Source organism: Odontesthes bonariensis, chromosome 3, assembly GCF_027942865.1.
Source record: "Odontesthes bonariensis isolate fOdoBon6 chromosome 3, fOdoBon6.hap1, whole genome shotgun sequence".
Taxonomy (NCBI): Eukaryota; Metazoa; Chordata; class Actinopteri; order Atheriniformes; family Atherinopsidae; genus Odontesthes; species Odontesthes bonariensis.
The window spans coordinates 41,263,195-41,276,183 of record NC_134508.1 but is presented as its reverse complement, the minus strand read 5'-3'; the positions used below and the strand labels follow the sequence as shown (position 1 = coordinate 41,276,183).

Sequence of the window (12,989 nt, the reverse complement as noted above, 5' to 3'; positions counted from 1 at the left end):
TGATATGAAGGTAGAGAGAAATAGCGCCAAGCGATTGTGAAGTCTGACTTTTTCTGGCAAACAATTTTGTGATGCAAATGTATTACTCTTTTGAACGCATATTGTTTTGAGAAGCAAAACGCTTTATTTTTTAAACCCCAGCCAACTAGCCGGACTACCTTCGTCAACACCAAAACGAGGCTGGAACTCGGCTCACAGGACGCAGCAGGGGGTAAGAAGATGTTCAGAAATGATATTGCTAATATGGGATGTTATACAGGTTCATGTCAAAAGAGGCAAACTATCCCTTTAAAACACTGAAAACACAAATGATTTCATTCTCTCCTTCTAGCCCATTTGAGGCTGCTGCAAACAATACTTCTCTGTGTGTGTTGCATGGTTGCCGCGTCTGCTAGCGCGAGCGGTGTTGATGACGTCACGATTTCGTGCCGGCTATATATATATATAGTGGCGCAAGTCGATGCGCCAGTAGTTGCAATTTTCTCCGTCACAAAGGTGTCGCTGCTACGTAAAGGTTACCGCTACTCTACAACCACGAAAGTCGAGAAGAAAACAATGCCTCTGTCAAGAGCAGGAATACTGTCATTAATGATACTGCTGCAGTATCTGGATAATTTAAATTTTTTTATTCAGTTAAAAGAGGTGAAGGTCTGAAGCCTCCGGCATCACCACTTGGAGTCTCTGCCCTCTTCTTTGCCTTCACCTATCTGTCCCGTAGCTTCTTCCACACATTTTTCTCCCTCTTTCCCCAAAGTTCTGCCAATCTCTGTCCACGAGTTTTGGGAGTTTACGTGGTCCCTGTGCTGTTTCTTTGCAGTTTCGTACAGCTGCCTGTACAAACGCACCTCCTGACTGAGCCTGGTCTCAAATTGGTCCATCCGATTTGTCGTTCTCGGCGCAGCCAAATTACAAAAATCGACTTGTGCACGACAACGCGCTGCACCGTCTTTTCAAGGCAAGCGCCATGCCTGAAACGTCCTTTTGACGTCACGGGCCGCCACCGCCGTGAGCGATGCGTCGACTATAATTCCACCTTTATTCCGCCTTTATGAGCTGGCCGCTCTCCAACAGCAGTGAGTTACAGGCACTGCTTAAGTGAGACACTCATCACTTTCAGCCGTCACCCCCTCACAGCACTTAATTTGCTGAATCCTCAAGTTAGGTTGTTTTATTTCTCACCATCTGAGGGCGTTGTTATGTCCTTAGCTAGTACTTAACACAATTTAAATGAGCCTAAACCATCTACATGTCTGTAGCACCCGTTTTGATGTTACTTTAACAATTATGTTACAATATTTTCATTTTTTAGAGCTTAATGTATTCCATCCCTGACCGTTTTCTATCTCTCCACAGCCCATTTTTTTTTAATGGTGAGCAGAGGTGAGTTTCTGAATCTGGTTTATGCTTTTAACTTTAACGAACTGTGCGATTCCACCATAGAGCCATGTCTCAAGTGGGGATTAGTTATTGACCCATCTGATTCTGCGATTCTGGGAACGTTCAAATCATTCTGCAGCTTCTAACTGTCTGTTTAGGAGATCATCTTACATGTGAGTGTGGCTGAATTCACTGCACAGATGTTGTCTTTGAGTTACTTGAATGATGATTTTCTCAAATGAGGCTGCGGTTATAAAATCAGGATTTTATTAGAGCAGAGCGACAGCCTGGAAATGCTTTAAATGCTCGTGAGCTGACACAGTCTTAATGGCCTGATTTTCAGTCACAATTTTTTATATTTTCATGCAACTGACAAAAGAAACAGAAAAATATGTGAATGTGAGCCGCTCAGCTGTATTAATGTCCACTTAGAGCTATGAGCAGATGGAAATACGGAGCCCATTTGAGTCTGGTTGAGCGTATACATGCAGAGGTATCTGGCTGTAACATCATGCCACCCTCCAGCCCGTGATGCTTCATACTTGCGAATGTAGAGGTAGCCCTGCTTCCTGGTCAGGCTGCGACAAACAGGTGAGTGGGCGGGGTCTGGGTCACACAGTGTGTACAGGGGATCACATGACCTTTCCATGTCCTGGATGGTCTGCTGCATCTGCCCCACCTCATCCTCCATCTCCCGACGCACACTGTACACAGATTTACATGCTCAGGTCGAAGTAGTTGCTCATATATCAAACAAGGGTACTTGTTAGAGTGGAGTCTTACTTCTGAACACTGGTTCCTATGGTTCCCAGGAAGTCTTCCCACTGCTGCGTGAGGTTTTCTGACCCCAGCTTGAAGAAACTGATCTGTACAGAAGAAAACAGATAAAGAAACATCAGCAAACCAGTCGGGAAAACTTTAGAATCAAAACGAATGGAACTTTTAACCGGCCCAAATGTAGCAATGACTGCCTTTTTCTCAGCAGCATGACACCAGTTAAATGTTTCTCTAAATTAACTATGAAATGATACATTTTTTCTGTGCACATAATGAGTTTATGTCCAGTTGTACAGTAAAACAATCTGGAACTTATATATGAACTGCACTCGCCAACTTAGAGACAAATTATCCATTAAGACTGTGTGTGTGTGTGTGTGTGTGTTTGTGTGTGTGTGTGTGTGTGTGCGTGTATGTGTGCACCTGAGCCTGCATGTAGCCGAGCAGTGGCTCCAGCAGAGCTGTCTTCTTCTTGTACTGCAGTGTGTTCAGCGAGCAGAAGTAGTGCATCATGGTCTGGTGCTGCTTCTTGCGGGAGGTGTAGACGTCCTCCACCACCTCTGCCCTCACCTGCACCAAACAAACTCAACTTTTATTTCCCTAAAAGGCAAGATAATATCATTTGGTAAAGAGAATCATGTTGCTTTCAGGAAGCTGCTGGGTTTTTTTTTTTTTTTTTTTAAACACTCATCCCTCACAGATGGACGCTGACACCATCATAAAGTAAATTAACTTAAAATGAAGATGTATGGTTGAACTGCTTGGAAATAAATCACTGAGGCAATAAAGTCATAAACAGTCTGCTATAAAAAAAAGAAAACTCATAAATCACCAGGATGAAAGATGCTGAAATTGGTCATAGTTTAATAGAACAAACTTGTGTTTTTCTTAACATTTTCCACCGAATCAGGAGTGTAATCAGGAATAATTACAGCAACAAACAGACAGAGCCCAGTTATCAAATTCCAAATAACTAAGTAAGTACTATAAAAAATAAAGTACGGTTTCTTGTACTGAGGAAATTAATAATAAACCTAATATAAGAGCATTTTTGTTTCATAACTTGTTACCTTGTCATTATCTCTCCTCTTGGACAGACGACTGTATCTGTTAATGGCTGTGTCATGATCTGCAGAACAGAAATTAGACAAAAAAAAGTGTTTTCTTTAAGAGTTTAAACAGATAAAGGCAAAAAATACAATATTAGAAACCACTAAATCCTTTGTGAGCAACGTGAGCATTATGCAGCCCTCAACATGTATTTTAGGATAAGCTATAAGAGTGTTAAGAATATGAAACAAGAAGGTTAATGAACAGAAAGTATTAACAGATTATAAGATAAAAAAAGGCTATATACTTAAAACTCCTCAGCTTTTGTAGTTAAACAGATATCAAGCGACTTAATCTTGTGAAAAATATTTACATCAACTGTCCTCTTGCTCTTTGCAATAAAACAACTCGGATAAAAAACAGAGAGATCCTCCCTCATATTAAGATTTAAGTTTATTTCCTTTGATCAGATCATAGAGATCGTATTTCTCCAGTTTTAGCTTCTCTACACTGGCTCCCTGTTAAATTCAGAACAGAATCTAAAATTATTCTCCTCTTAATGACCGAGCTCCATCATACCTTAAAGATCTCATAGTTGGATATTTTCCCAACAGAGCACTTTGCTCTCAGCCTGCAGGTCTACTTGTGGTTCTTAAAGTTTCTAAAAGTAGAACGGGAGGCAGAGCCTTCAGATATCAGGCCCCTCTCTGTGGAACCAGCTGCCAGTTTGGCTTCAGGAAGCAGACACCCTCTCTACCTTTAAGACCAGGCTTAAAACTTTCCTTTTTTATAAAGCTTATAGTTAGGGATGGCTCAGATGACCCTGAAACATAACATAGTTATGCTGCTATAGGCCTAAAATGCTGGGGGACCTCCCATTATGCACCTCTCCTCCCTCTGCTCTCTTTACTCTCCATGCACATATGACATCATTGTTGTCATTAACTTTTGTTTCTCTTTCTCAGCAGGTATCCCTGGCCTGGGGTCCGTTTCACGTAGCAGGTTCAACCAACTCTGAGTCTATTCCTGATCTCTGAGTTGATCTACTCTGAGATAGAAAACTCTGAGTTTTCGGTTCCAGAAACGCTGATTTGAGTGAGGTTAATCAACTCTGAGTAAGTTCACCTTGAGTTTAGCGCGTGCACCACAACTTTAAAAAGCCAGCATCAATGGAGCCCCGATTTGACGAGTCACCTTGGCAACGGGGAAGAGGAGGGGCCACGTTTTTCACCAACCTCGAATTGGAAATCTTAATGCGCTCATACGGCGAGTTTCAATACGTTTTTAGAAATAAGTGCAACACCGCTGCAGCAGCAAAAGTGTAAGTTTAAATGTAGTCCTTTGCAATCACAATAATATTACAGGGAAACTGCTTGAATGGTAGCCCATTCATTTATTTCATTTAGGTGCAATCCCGTAGGGGAGAAGCGCTCTTGGCAGCAGTTTAAGATGAAATATAAAAACATTGTTCAAACAGGTGAGACCTCGGCATGGAGGTACCTCATTTTGATCATGTTTTACACTGTAAAATAAATATTAAGTGGCTATTTGACTGTGCAGTTATTTTATTCCCAACATAATGCTGTTTTCACACACATAAACTATGTCTTCTCATCTATACCATCCATCCATCCATTATCTATACACCGCTGAATCCGTCAGTCGGGTCGCGGGGGGGCTGGAGCTTATCCAAGCGGTCAATGGGCAAGAGGCGGGGTACACCCTGGACAGGCCGCCAGTCCATCACAGGGCCACATAGAGACAAACGAGACAAACAACCATACACACTCACAGTCACTCCGAAGGACAATTTAGAGTCATCATCTATATCATGTTCTGTTAAATAATTAAGCCTATTTAAACTAACACAGACTTCTACTGAGCCAACAGAAAGAAGGCAGATGCCCGTAAAACGGGTGGTGCCCAGCACCACCACCTCTAACGGGAGGGCAGTGGCTGAGGGAATCCCCGGAGGGAATCCACCCCCAAGACACGAGTGCCTTTATAAAATATAATAGGCCTATATATGTCTTTTTTAAGCCTATTCATACAAATATTTATTTGTCTTTTATGTCTTTTTTTTCTTTTGTCCCACACATTCTGATGGTGCCGCTCAAAAAGATAATTGTCTGTAAATGCAAAAATCTATGCGCGGTCTGATAACCATCTCCGACGAATATTTATTTCTCTGCGCAATAATGCTGCACCTTCATCCACGGGATCGTTGTCAAAAGGACATGTTCGTGAAAAAAGTTGCCTCCTACTGTGCCTAATGGACTTATAGAAGTAGAAGAACTCGCTCTGCTGACTGAATGAATGAGGAAATCAAATGGCGTGTGTGGCTGAAAGAGGGCGGAGATAGAAAGAAACTCGAGATTTCTTGAATAAAACCTGGTCCCGACCAGGTTAGGTTCAGAGAGTCTGTTACTACGGTAACTGACCGTGAGGTTAAGTTACCTCTCTTTGTGAAACAGGCTAGAGTTACCCCTCTTTCTCGGGGTTGAGTTACCTCCCTTTGTGAAACGGAAAACTCAGGGTTTCCCTCATTTCAGGGTTAACTTACTCAGAGTTTTCACTAAACCTGCTACGTGAAACGGACCTCTGGTGTTATGGTGCTCGTTGTCCCCACTTTCCTGTCTTCTCAACCCACAGCAGGTCGACGTGGATGGCCGCCCTCCCTGGTTCTGATTCTGATGGAGGCCTCTTCCTGTTAAAAGGGCGTTTTTTTCTTTCCACCACCACCTCATGCATACTCAGGATGGGGGGTTGAAACTAAAACTGCAGCGTGATGCACAATTATAGGATGGTTTTACCAGTGTTAACGTGTAGCAGAGCAGAGGCTAAGAGCAGGTGTAATGTTGCGTCAGGTAATTCAGTTAGGCCCCCCGGTGCTCTGGGAAAATGTAAGACATTTTTCCTTTGGAAAAACACAAACTGGGTTCATTAGCTTACCATCGCTGGCTATCTGGAAAACTTCTTTCAAGGTGAGGATCTCTGGAGAAAGACAAAAAAACACTATGAAGCCAAAGAGTTTCTGTTTTAGCTTCTGTAGATTTCCTGTATCAACAACAGAGTAGGACTGTAGCATTTATATCCTAATGCCACCTCACAAATTATGACAGTATGTTTCCATTCCATTTATCCTGTTTCCAATGCTCAGAGCCAGGCAAAGGAAAAAGATGCTTCTCTTGCATCAGTGTGGAAGACGAAACTGAACATCATCCTCTCGCATCATGGCCCAACATGAGTGCCCAACCATGATAAAGCTCTTGTTGCTGAGTGGTAGCAAAGCCCTGAACCCAGGGAAAATCCTGAGGATTTACCAACTGATTTAACACATTTGGCTGGACTGTTAATTTCCAAATACTTTTCTCATGTTTTCAACATGTCAACAGGCAATCTTAAAAGTGTTCCCTACCCTTCAGGTCTCTCTCTTTAAACTGAGTAATGGGAAACATCATTGCATCGGCAAGCTGGGTGGACAAGACAGCATGACAGGAACTCAGCTAGAAAGAGAAAAAGAGAAGAAAAGTTCAGAGAAATCATGATCATCAGTTCAATGAACAATGAAAATCCACCCTGCAGACCCTAAAGTTGTGCTTTGTTTATACGCTTACTTCATCAATGACTTTTGCGAACTGCTGCAGCGTAGAGCTCATCACCTCATCGTCGCCCCCTAGAGGAAAACGCTGCAGAGAACAACAACGACACAGAATGAATGGGTAAGATCGAGTCCCATGAGGAAAATACACGTTTGTCAGAGGAATCTGGGATGGATCTCATCATTAAACAAATTTAATTCAAAGTTTAAGGTTTTTCTAAAAGTAAGGAAAGATGTGATCAAAGGAATGAGCACAATGCAGTGAGGTTATCGTGGTTCAGACCAAAGTATTGGTCAGTGTAACACATATCAAAGAGGTATAATAAAGGCAGATGTGTGTAGAGTAAGAGATAAAGCTGGTTGTATTGTTAAACAGCTAAAGGCTGGGGTGATAAGACAGATGGATGGTGTTAATAGGCTGACATCCAGTGTTTTGCTGGCTTATGTTTATGGGCTCGTCTGATAAGGCTGGTGGTTTGTTTGGAAAAGTCATGTTTTTTTATTTTACTGTTGCTGTTGGTCCCCTTCATTTGTGCTCAAGTTTCCAGTTGGAAATACATCCAGAATCCCCCTTAAAGTCGGATTTCCAAGCCTGGAAAAATACTGTTGCAGTTGGGAATGGAAGGCTACTTCCAGAGGGCAAACAAAATCCATTTAGGTGTGAATCTCCATCACTGATGAACGTGTCTTCAGCTCATTATTTTTTCAAAGGAGACAGAGAGAGAATCATTCGCTGATGGCGTGAGTTTAGGCTGCAGAATGCGTCGTTTCCAAGCACAGACACCTGAACATGTTTCCAAGTCAGCACAGTTCAAGCCTGAAACGTAAGACAAAACCACCTGAAACTTCATCAGCAGCTGGATGGGAGGAATCTCTCATCTCTCTCGCATGTCACATCTGAGAGTTTAACTGCCACAGGGTGAGTTAAAAATCATTTCAAATGAGGTCTGTAATGCCAAACACACTGGGCTGAATCATCTGTCAAGCAGCCAAGAACTACCACAATCACAAGAGCTAAAAAAAAAAATCACTTCCAGGAGAAATTATTTTAATCTGTCCCTGGAGATGGGCAAGAAACAGCGCAAGTAAGTGAGTGAGAGACAAGATACACTAACATGAATTTATCTAACATCTTCACATTATCTATGCATGACTTTCTTAACACATTCTAGATATAATATGTGTATTATACTTCTTGGTGTTCTATCATCGATTTGTCATATTTTATTGTCCATCCATTATCTATACCGCTGAATCCGTCGATCGGGTCGCGGGCGGGCTGGAGCCTATCCCAGCAGTCAATGGGCGAGAGGCGGGGTACACCCTGGACAGGCCGCCAGTCCATCGCAGGGCCACATAGAGACAAACGAGACAAATAACCATGCACGCTCACACTCACTCCTAAGGACAATTTAGAGATGCCAATCAACCTAACATGCATGATTTTTTGGACAGTGGGAGGAAGCCGGAGTACCCGGAGAGAACTCACGCATACACGGGGAGAACATGCAAACTCCACACAGAAAGGCCCCAGCTGGGTGTTGAACCTGGAACCTTCTTGCTGTGAGGCGACGGTGCTAACCACCACACCACCGTGCAGCCCATATATATTTTATTGTATTATATCATATTTAGTATTGCTTCTTTCCAAACCTTAAGCAGATTTCCTCAACAGGATCAGTCGTAAAGGTATGTTGTTTGTCCCTGGGAAATGTATGTATTCTGGCCATTGTGTTAAAGTGATAGTTCGGAGTAGATTCACCCTAGGGTCATTTGAACCGTGACATCCAGCCAAGTAGCCCACCCGAAGTTTTTTCGATCTTGGCTGAACATCAGCTGGTTACTGAGTTATCCCGAATAGCTTAGTACAAGCGCTAATGGAACCTGGCAGTATCTCCAAAATTACCACACTAAAATCACATGCCATGACACCAAACTTCTACAGTAGTACAAATATGGTCTGTACTCACAAAACGATGCATTTTGAAGTTTGTACATAGTCCAGGAGTTTATTATTATCAACACAAGCCTAATAGCTTCTCTGCTGCTAAAGCTGCGTCGACGTCACTTCCTTGATCTGGGAGCTTCATTGTAAGATGAGGGTTGATCTACTACTGTAGACAACAAAGCAAGGCTGCTCAATTTCTCCATTGATTAAATAAATTCACAACTCTACAACATAAAAATTAATAAAAAATCATGTAGAATATAGCATATACTTTGTTGTCTACAGTAGTAGATCAACCCTCATCTTACTTTGAAGCTCCCAGATCAAGGAAGTGACGTTGACGCAGCTTTAGCAGCAGAGAAGCTATTAGGCTTGTGTTGATAATAATAAACTCCTGGACTATGTACAAACTTCAAAATGCATCGTTTTGTGAGTACAGACCATATTTGTACTACTGTAGAAGTTTGGTGTCATGGCATGGGATTTTAGTGTGGTAATTTTGGAGATACTGCCAGGTTCCATTAGCGCTTGTACTAAGCTATTCGGGATAACTCAGTAACTCAGCTGATGTTCAGCCAAGATCGAAAAAACTTCGGGTGGGCTACTTGGCTGGATGTCACGGTTCAAATGACCCTAGGGTGAATCTACTCCGAACTATCACTTTAACATAAAACAGTGTGACTTTACTGTTTTCTTTTGTTTTTGGACTAATTCTTCAGCTATTACTGATTCCTTCTGATGTTCAAACTCTAGATCAAATATCAGAGATGCTGCTGGCTGTTCCTGTGTTTAAATTTACATCTACAGGGGACCCCCGCTTTGCTCAAATGAAGAAAATCTCAGGTTCATCGAACCTCCAACATTATCAAAAACCTTATCTAAAAGTGTTTTAATGTTTTTTCTCACTGATTTTCTTCCTGTTGTTCTGTTTTATTTAATTTCCCGAGCTGTGTGACTCTGGTTTTGGGAGATGCTTTACAAATATAATTTATCATTAATTTAGAATTAACTAGAGTTCAAACGTGGTGGCTAGAACAATAAGCTCAGTGTAAAGTAAGGAGCGGTCTACCTGTTTGTCGTACTCTTTCAGCAGTCTGGACGTCAGGTGTGTCGCAGCACTCAGCTCATTCTGAAAAACAAAAAAACATGCATGATACAAACAGCCATCATTTATCAATGTTCCTCTAAATGAACACTGCTGGCACATGTCCACAATATGTGTGTGTATGTGTGTACCTGTGCATCATAAATCCTCTGCATGGCCTGATACAGCTGTGTGCAGTAGTTGGAGATAGCTGCAGTGTCCTCCTCAAACACTCCCAGCAAAGATCGTGTCTACAGATAAAAAATGTCACAGGTGGAAATGAAGTCAGAAGCATCCCTTATGTAACTGTGATCCCTTATGTAACTGTCAAAAAACCTCACCCACTATCTTTGCAAATCCACACCTGCAACCTGTCACCACAGCTCAACTGTGCACTAAAGGTGTGTCTGAAAAGCATTTCATGTTTTTTTTGCCATCAAGCAAGCTCAAAAGTTCCTGCCGTTTTTCATTTGTCACTGAGGTATAATAAATCATTGAGGAATGGGTCCACACAGGTCCTAAAGTGGACCAAATAACACTTGCTAAGTGCCAAAACCTGGTAAAGGCTGTTAAGTAATTTAAGATTCCAAAGCAGGTGGTTGGTACTCTGAAATCACACAGCTATGCTTTAAAGTGACCTGATGTCAGTGAATCAAATCAGAGCAGCTCATGTGGTACATTTAAATGTAAAATGTCAGCCACTAACTTTAAAGATTAAAAAAAATTAGGTGTACTACAACAATGCAATACTTATCTTTTATAAAACAAGATGTAGAATAAAGATAAATATGCCATAGATATAGTCTAATGTGATGTTAGAGTTTGCAGATTAAACACTTATGGTGATTACTTTTAATCAAATAAAACATGAGGCAATTTTATGGCAGGTCAACAATATTTTTGGTGGGTCATTTTAATAAGTGTACTTATATAAAGTTAATTTTGGTCCCCAAGATTGGCGTCAGTATGTTCCAGCCCTGTTGTACGATGTTGCAGAATTCATGTCACCCCTCGCTCTTATTTTGAATTATAAGTAAATATCTCTTTCATTTGATCGTACACAATGCTCGTTGGCTAAAACCACGATTAAATAAGCCTGTTGATTTTGTGAACTGAAGATATTAGGCAGTTAAGAGACAAAACTAAAAGTAGTGGAACCAATGTCACTATCGTGCACGCTCCAGTTTTATCACGTCAAAATGTTTACAGATTAACCAAGATAAAAAATTAACCCAATAAAAAAAATCTGTAGGTAGGTTTATAAGGTCACTAAGTACCAGTCTTTCTAGCCACACCCCGATCTGTGATGTTACAGCAGGTGTTGTGCCCTGGATTTGCTGCAGGAAACGGCATCACTCTCCAGGATGTGTCTCAACCCATCTGGAGCTATAATGCTGCAGCCTTCGCCATTGTGGGAAATTTACATCTAACAATAACAGCAGGCATCAGGATGACCAAACGATTGATTGTCATCGGGGGGGGGGGGGGGGGGAACTTACCCAGAGGCTAGGGAAATAAACGGCCAGAAACTTGTTTAAGGAGTAGTTTGAGCTACAAAGTAACACTGAATGATGTGTGCCGTCTGACGTGTTGACAAAGCAGCTTGGTAAATTCGCCCAGCTGATCTTTCCAGCCGTCACCTTGTGTTGCCACAGAGCAGCTGAACTTTCCCATCTGAGCTACCCGACTGACAGCTGTGGTTAAAAAGAGCCGTAAGCTGTTAGTGAGCAGCTAAAATTCGGCTTCTCTCCGCTGGACGATGGCAAACACTTAGCTCTGAAAGACAGTTAGCCTAGCTAAATAAGTGGCTAACGTTAGCATGCTAGTGAGGGCTCCAGGGAGGAGATTTGTTACCTGCGGGCTGTCCTCCAATGTTTCCTCCAACGGTAGCTTTTCTATCCCGGGCATGGCTGCAGCTGGGGCGTTGGTAATCGGTTCGAATCGACGGACAAAACGCACAGCAAATCGGACCGACAACTCCCACTCAAGATTTCTTGAATACACGGATTCACAACACCCCAAAACAGCTCCTCCCGGTCCATTAAGCCCCGCCCCTAACTTGATTTTGATTGGACAAAATACTCTTTCAGTAATTCGATTGGCTTCTTGTTTAAATGGTAACAGACGACATTTTGGCTCCAACCACGCTCGATGTAGTGTTGTTACAGTGCCAAAAACAGAGCCACAATGGCCTATTATGCAGCTTTTTGAATCTGAATTAATAGTTTTAAAACATTTTCAGCTGGTTAGTGCACATATCTACCTTTATCACTGGCTCCCAGGTGTGTTTTAGAATTGATTTTAAGATCTTACTATTGAATTTCCTTTCACCTTCTTATTGGTCTGCCCCCTTAGTAAAAAATGAGCCACGTAGACTGAGGTCCTCTGGCACTCTGGAATGAGTTATCTGATGTGATCAGGTCAGCAGAGCCAGAGTCCTCTTTTATATCTCCTCTTAAACTAAATTTATTGGGGAGCCTTTCCTGACTTTGTTTTTACTGATCAATTGGTGAACTGCTTTACAATATTATTACATTATACATTGTGGTATTGACTTGTTTCAAGTTGTTTTTACCTGAGTTTTTTTGTATCCTTTGCTTTGTTCAGCACTTTGTAACATTTGCTTAGAAAAGTCTTATTGAAAGTTTATTCTTATTCTCATTCTTATCATTATACATGTGCATGCATCCATTATGTGTTAGAGATGAAAGGTTGCAGTTTGGGCCTGCTTTATTTCTTTATTTCCTCTTATTTACTTTATTTATGAGATACAATATTTTCTTTTTGCAGGGAGTCCTGGTCAATAAGGGCAGCATAAAAACTGAATTACACTTAAAAGTTTAAGACAATTTTAAAATGTTAGTACAATAAAAATGACACAGGATGTAAAAAAGACAGGGCCATGTCAAATACATCAAACAAATTTCTCTTCCAGTTCTACTTAAAATAGTAACAGTTTTTCTTCATGCAGTCTTATGAAAGTCTTATACCTTTGAAATATGTAAAGAGGGCAGTGTTTGTAAGCTCGTTAAATTTTAAAGCTTATTCCATGCTGAAAGATCATAGTAGGAGCGTCTAGAACTACTAAATAACTACTATATTATAGCACTCAGCTGCTGCAGTGAAGCCATCTTTGAGCTTGTTTTAACAGC

The 12,989-nt window shown here is 41.4% G+C and overlaps 1 protein-coding gene across 1 annotated transcript in view; it reads right to left on the bottom strand.

The window, feature by feature from the left end:
• The window catches only part of appl1 (adaptor protein, phosphotyrosine interaction, PH domain and leucine zipper containing 1), a 28,089-nt gene extending 16,223 nt beyond the window's left edge, over positions 1 to 11,866 (bottom strand). Inside the window, exons 1-10 of the mRNA XM_075461838.1 lie at positions 11,692 to 11,866; positions 9,990 to 10,088; positions 9,823 to 9,882; positions 6,822 to 6,893; positions 6,623 to 6,710; positions 6,157 to 6,198; positions 3,225 to 3,283; positions 2,578 to 2,724; positions 2,161 to 2,243; positions 1,920 to 2,081 (exon numbers count right to left, since the gene is read on the bottom strand). Of these exons, the coding sequence (XP_075317953.1) occupies positions 1,920 to 2,081; positions 2,161 to 2,243; positions 2,578 to 2,724; positions 3,225 to 3,283; positions 6,157 to 6,198; positions 6,623 to 6,710; positions 6,822 to 6,893; positions 9,823 to 9,882; positions 9,990 to 10,088; positions 11,692 to 11,745 (866 nt within the window). The 5' untranslated portion in view covers positions 11,746 to 11,866. The remainder of the gene's footprint in view (positions 1 to 1,919; positions 2,082 to 2,160; positions 2,244 to 2,577; positions 2,725 to 3,224; positions 3,284 to 6,156; positions 6,199 to 6,622; positions 6,711 to 6,821; positions 6,894 to 9,822; positions 9,883 to 9,989; positions 10,089 to 11,691) is intronic.
• Positions 11,867 to 12,989: the final 1,123 nt, after the last annotated feature.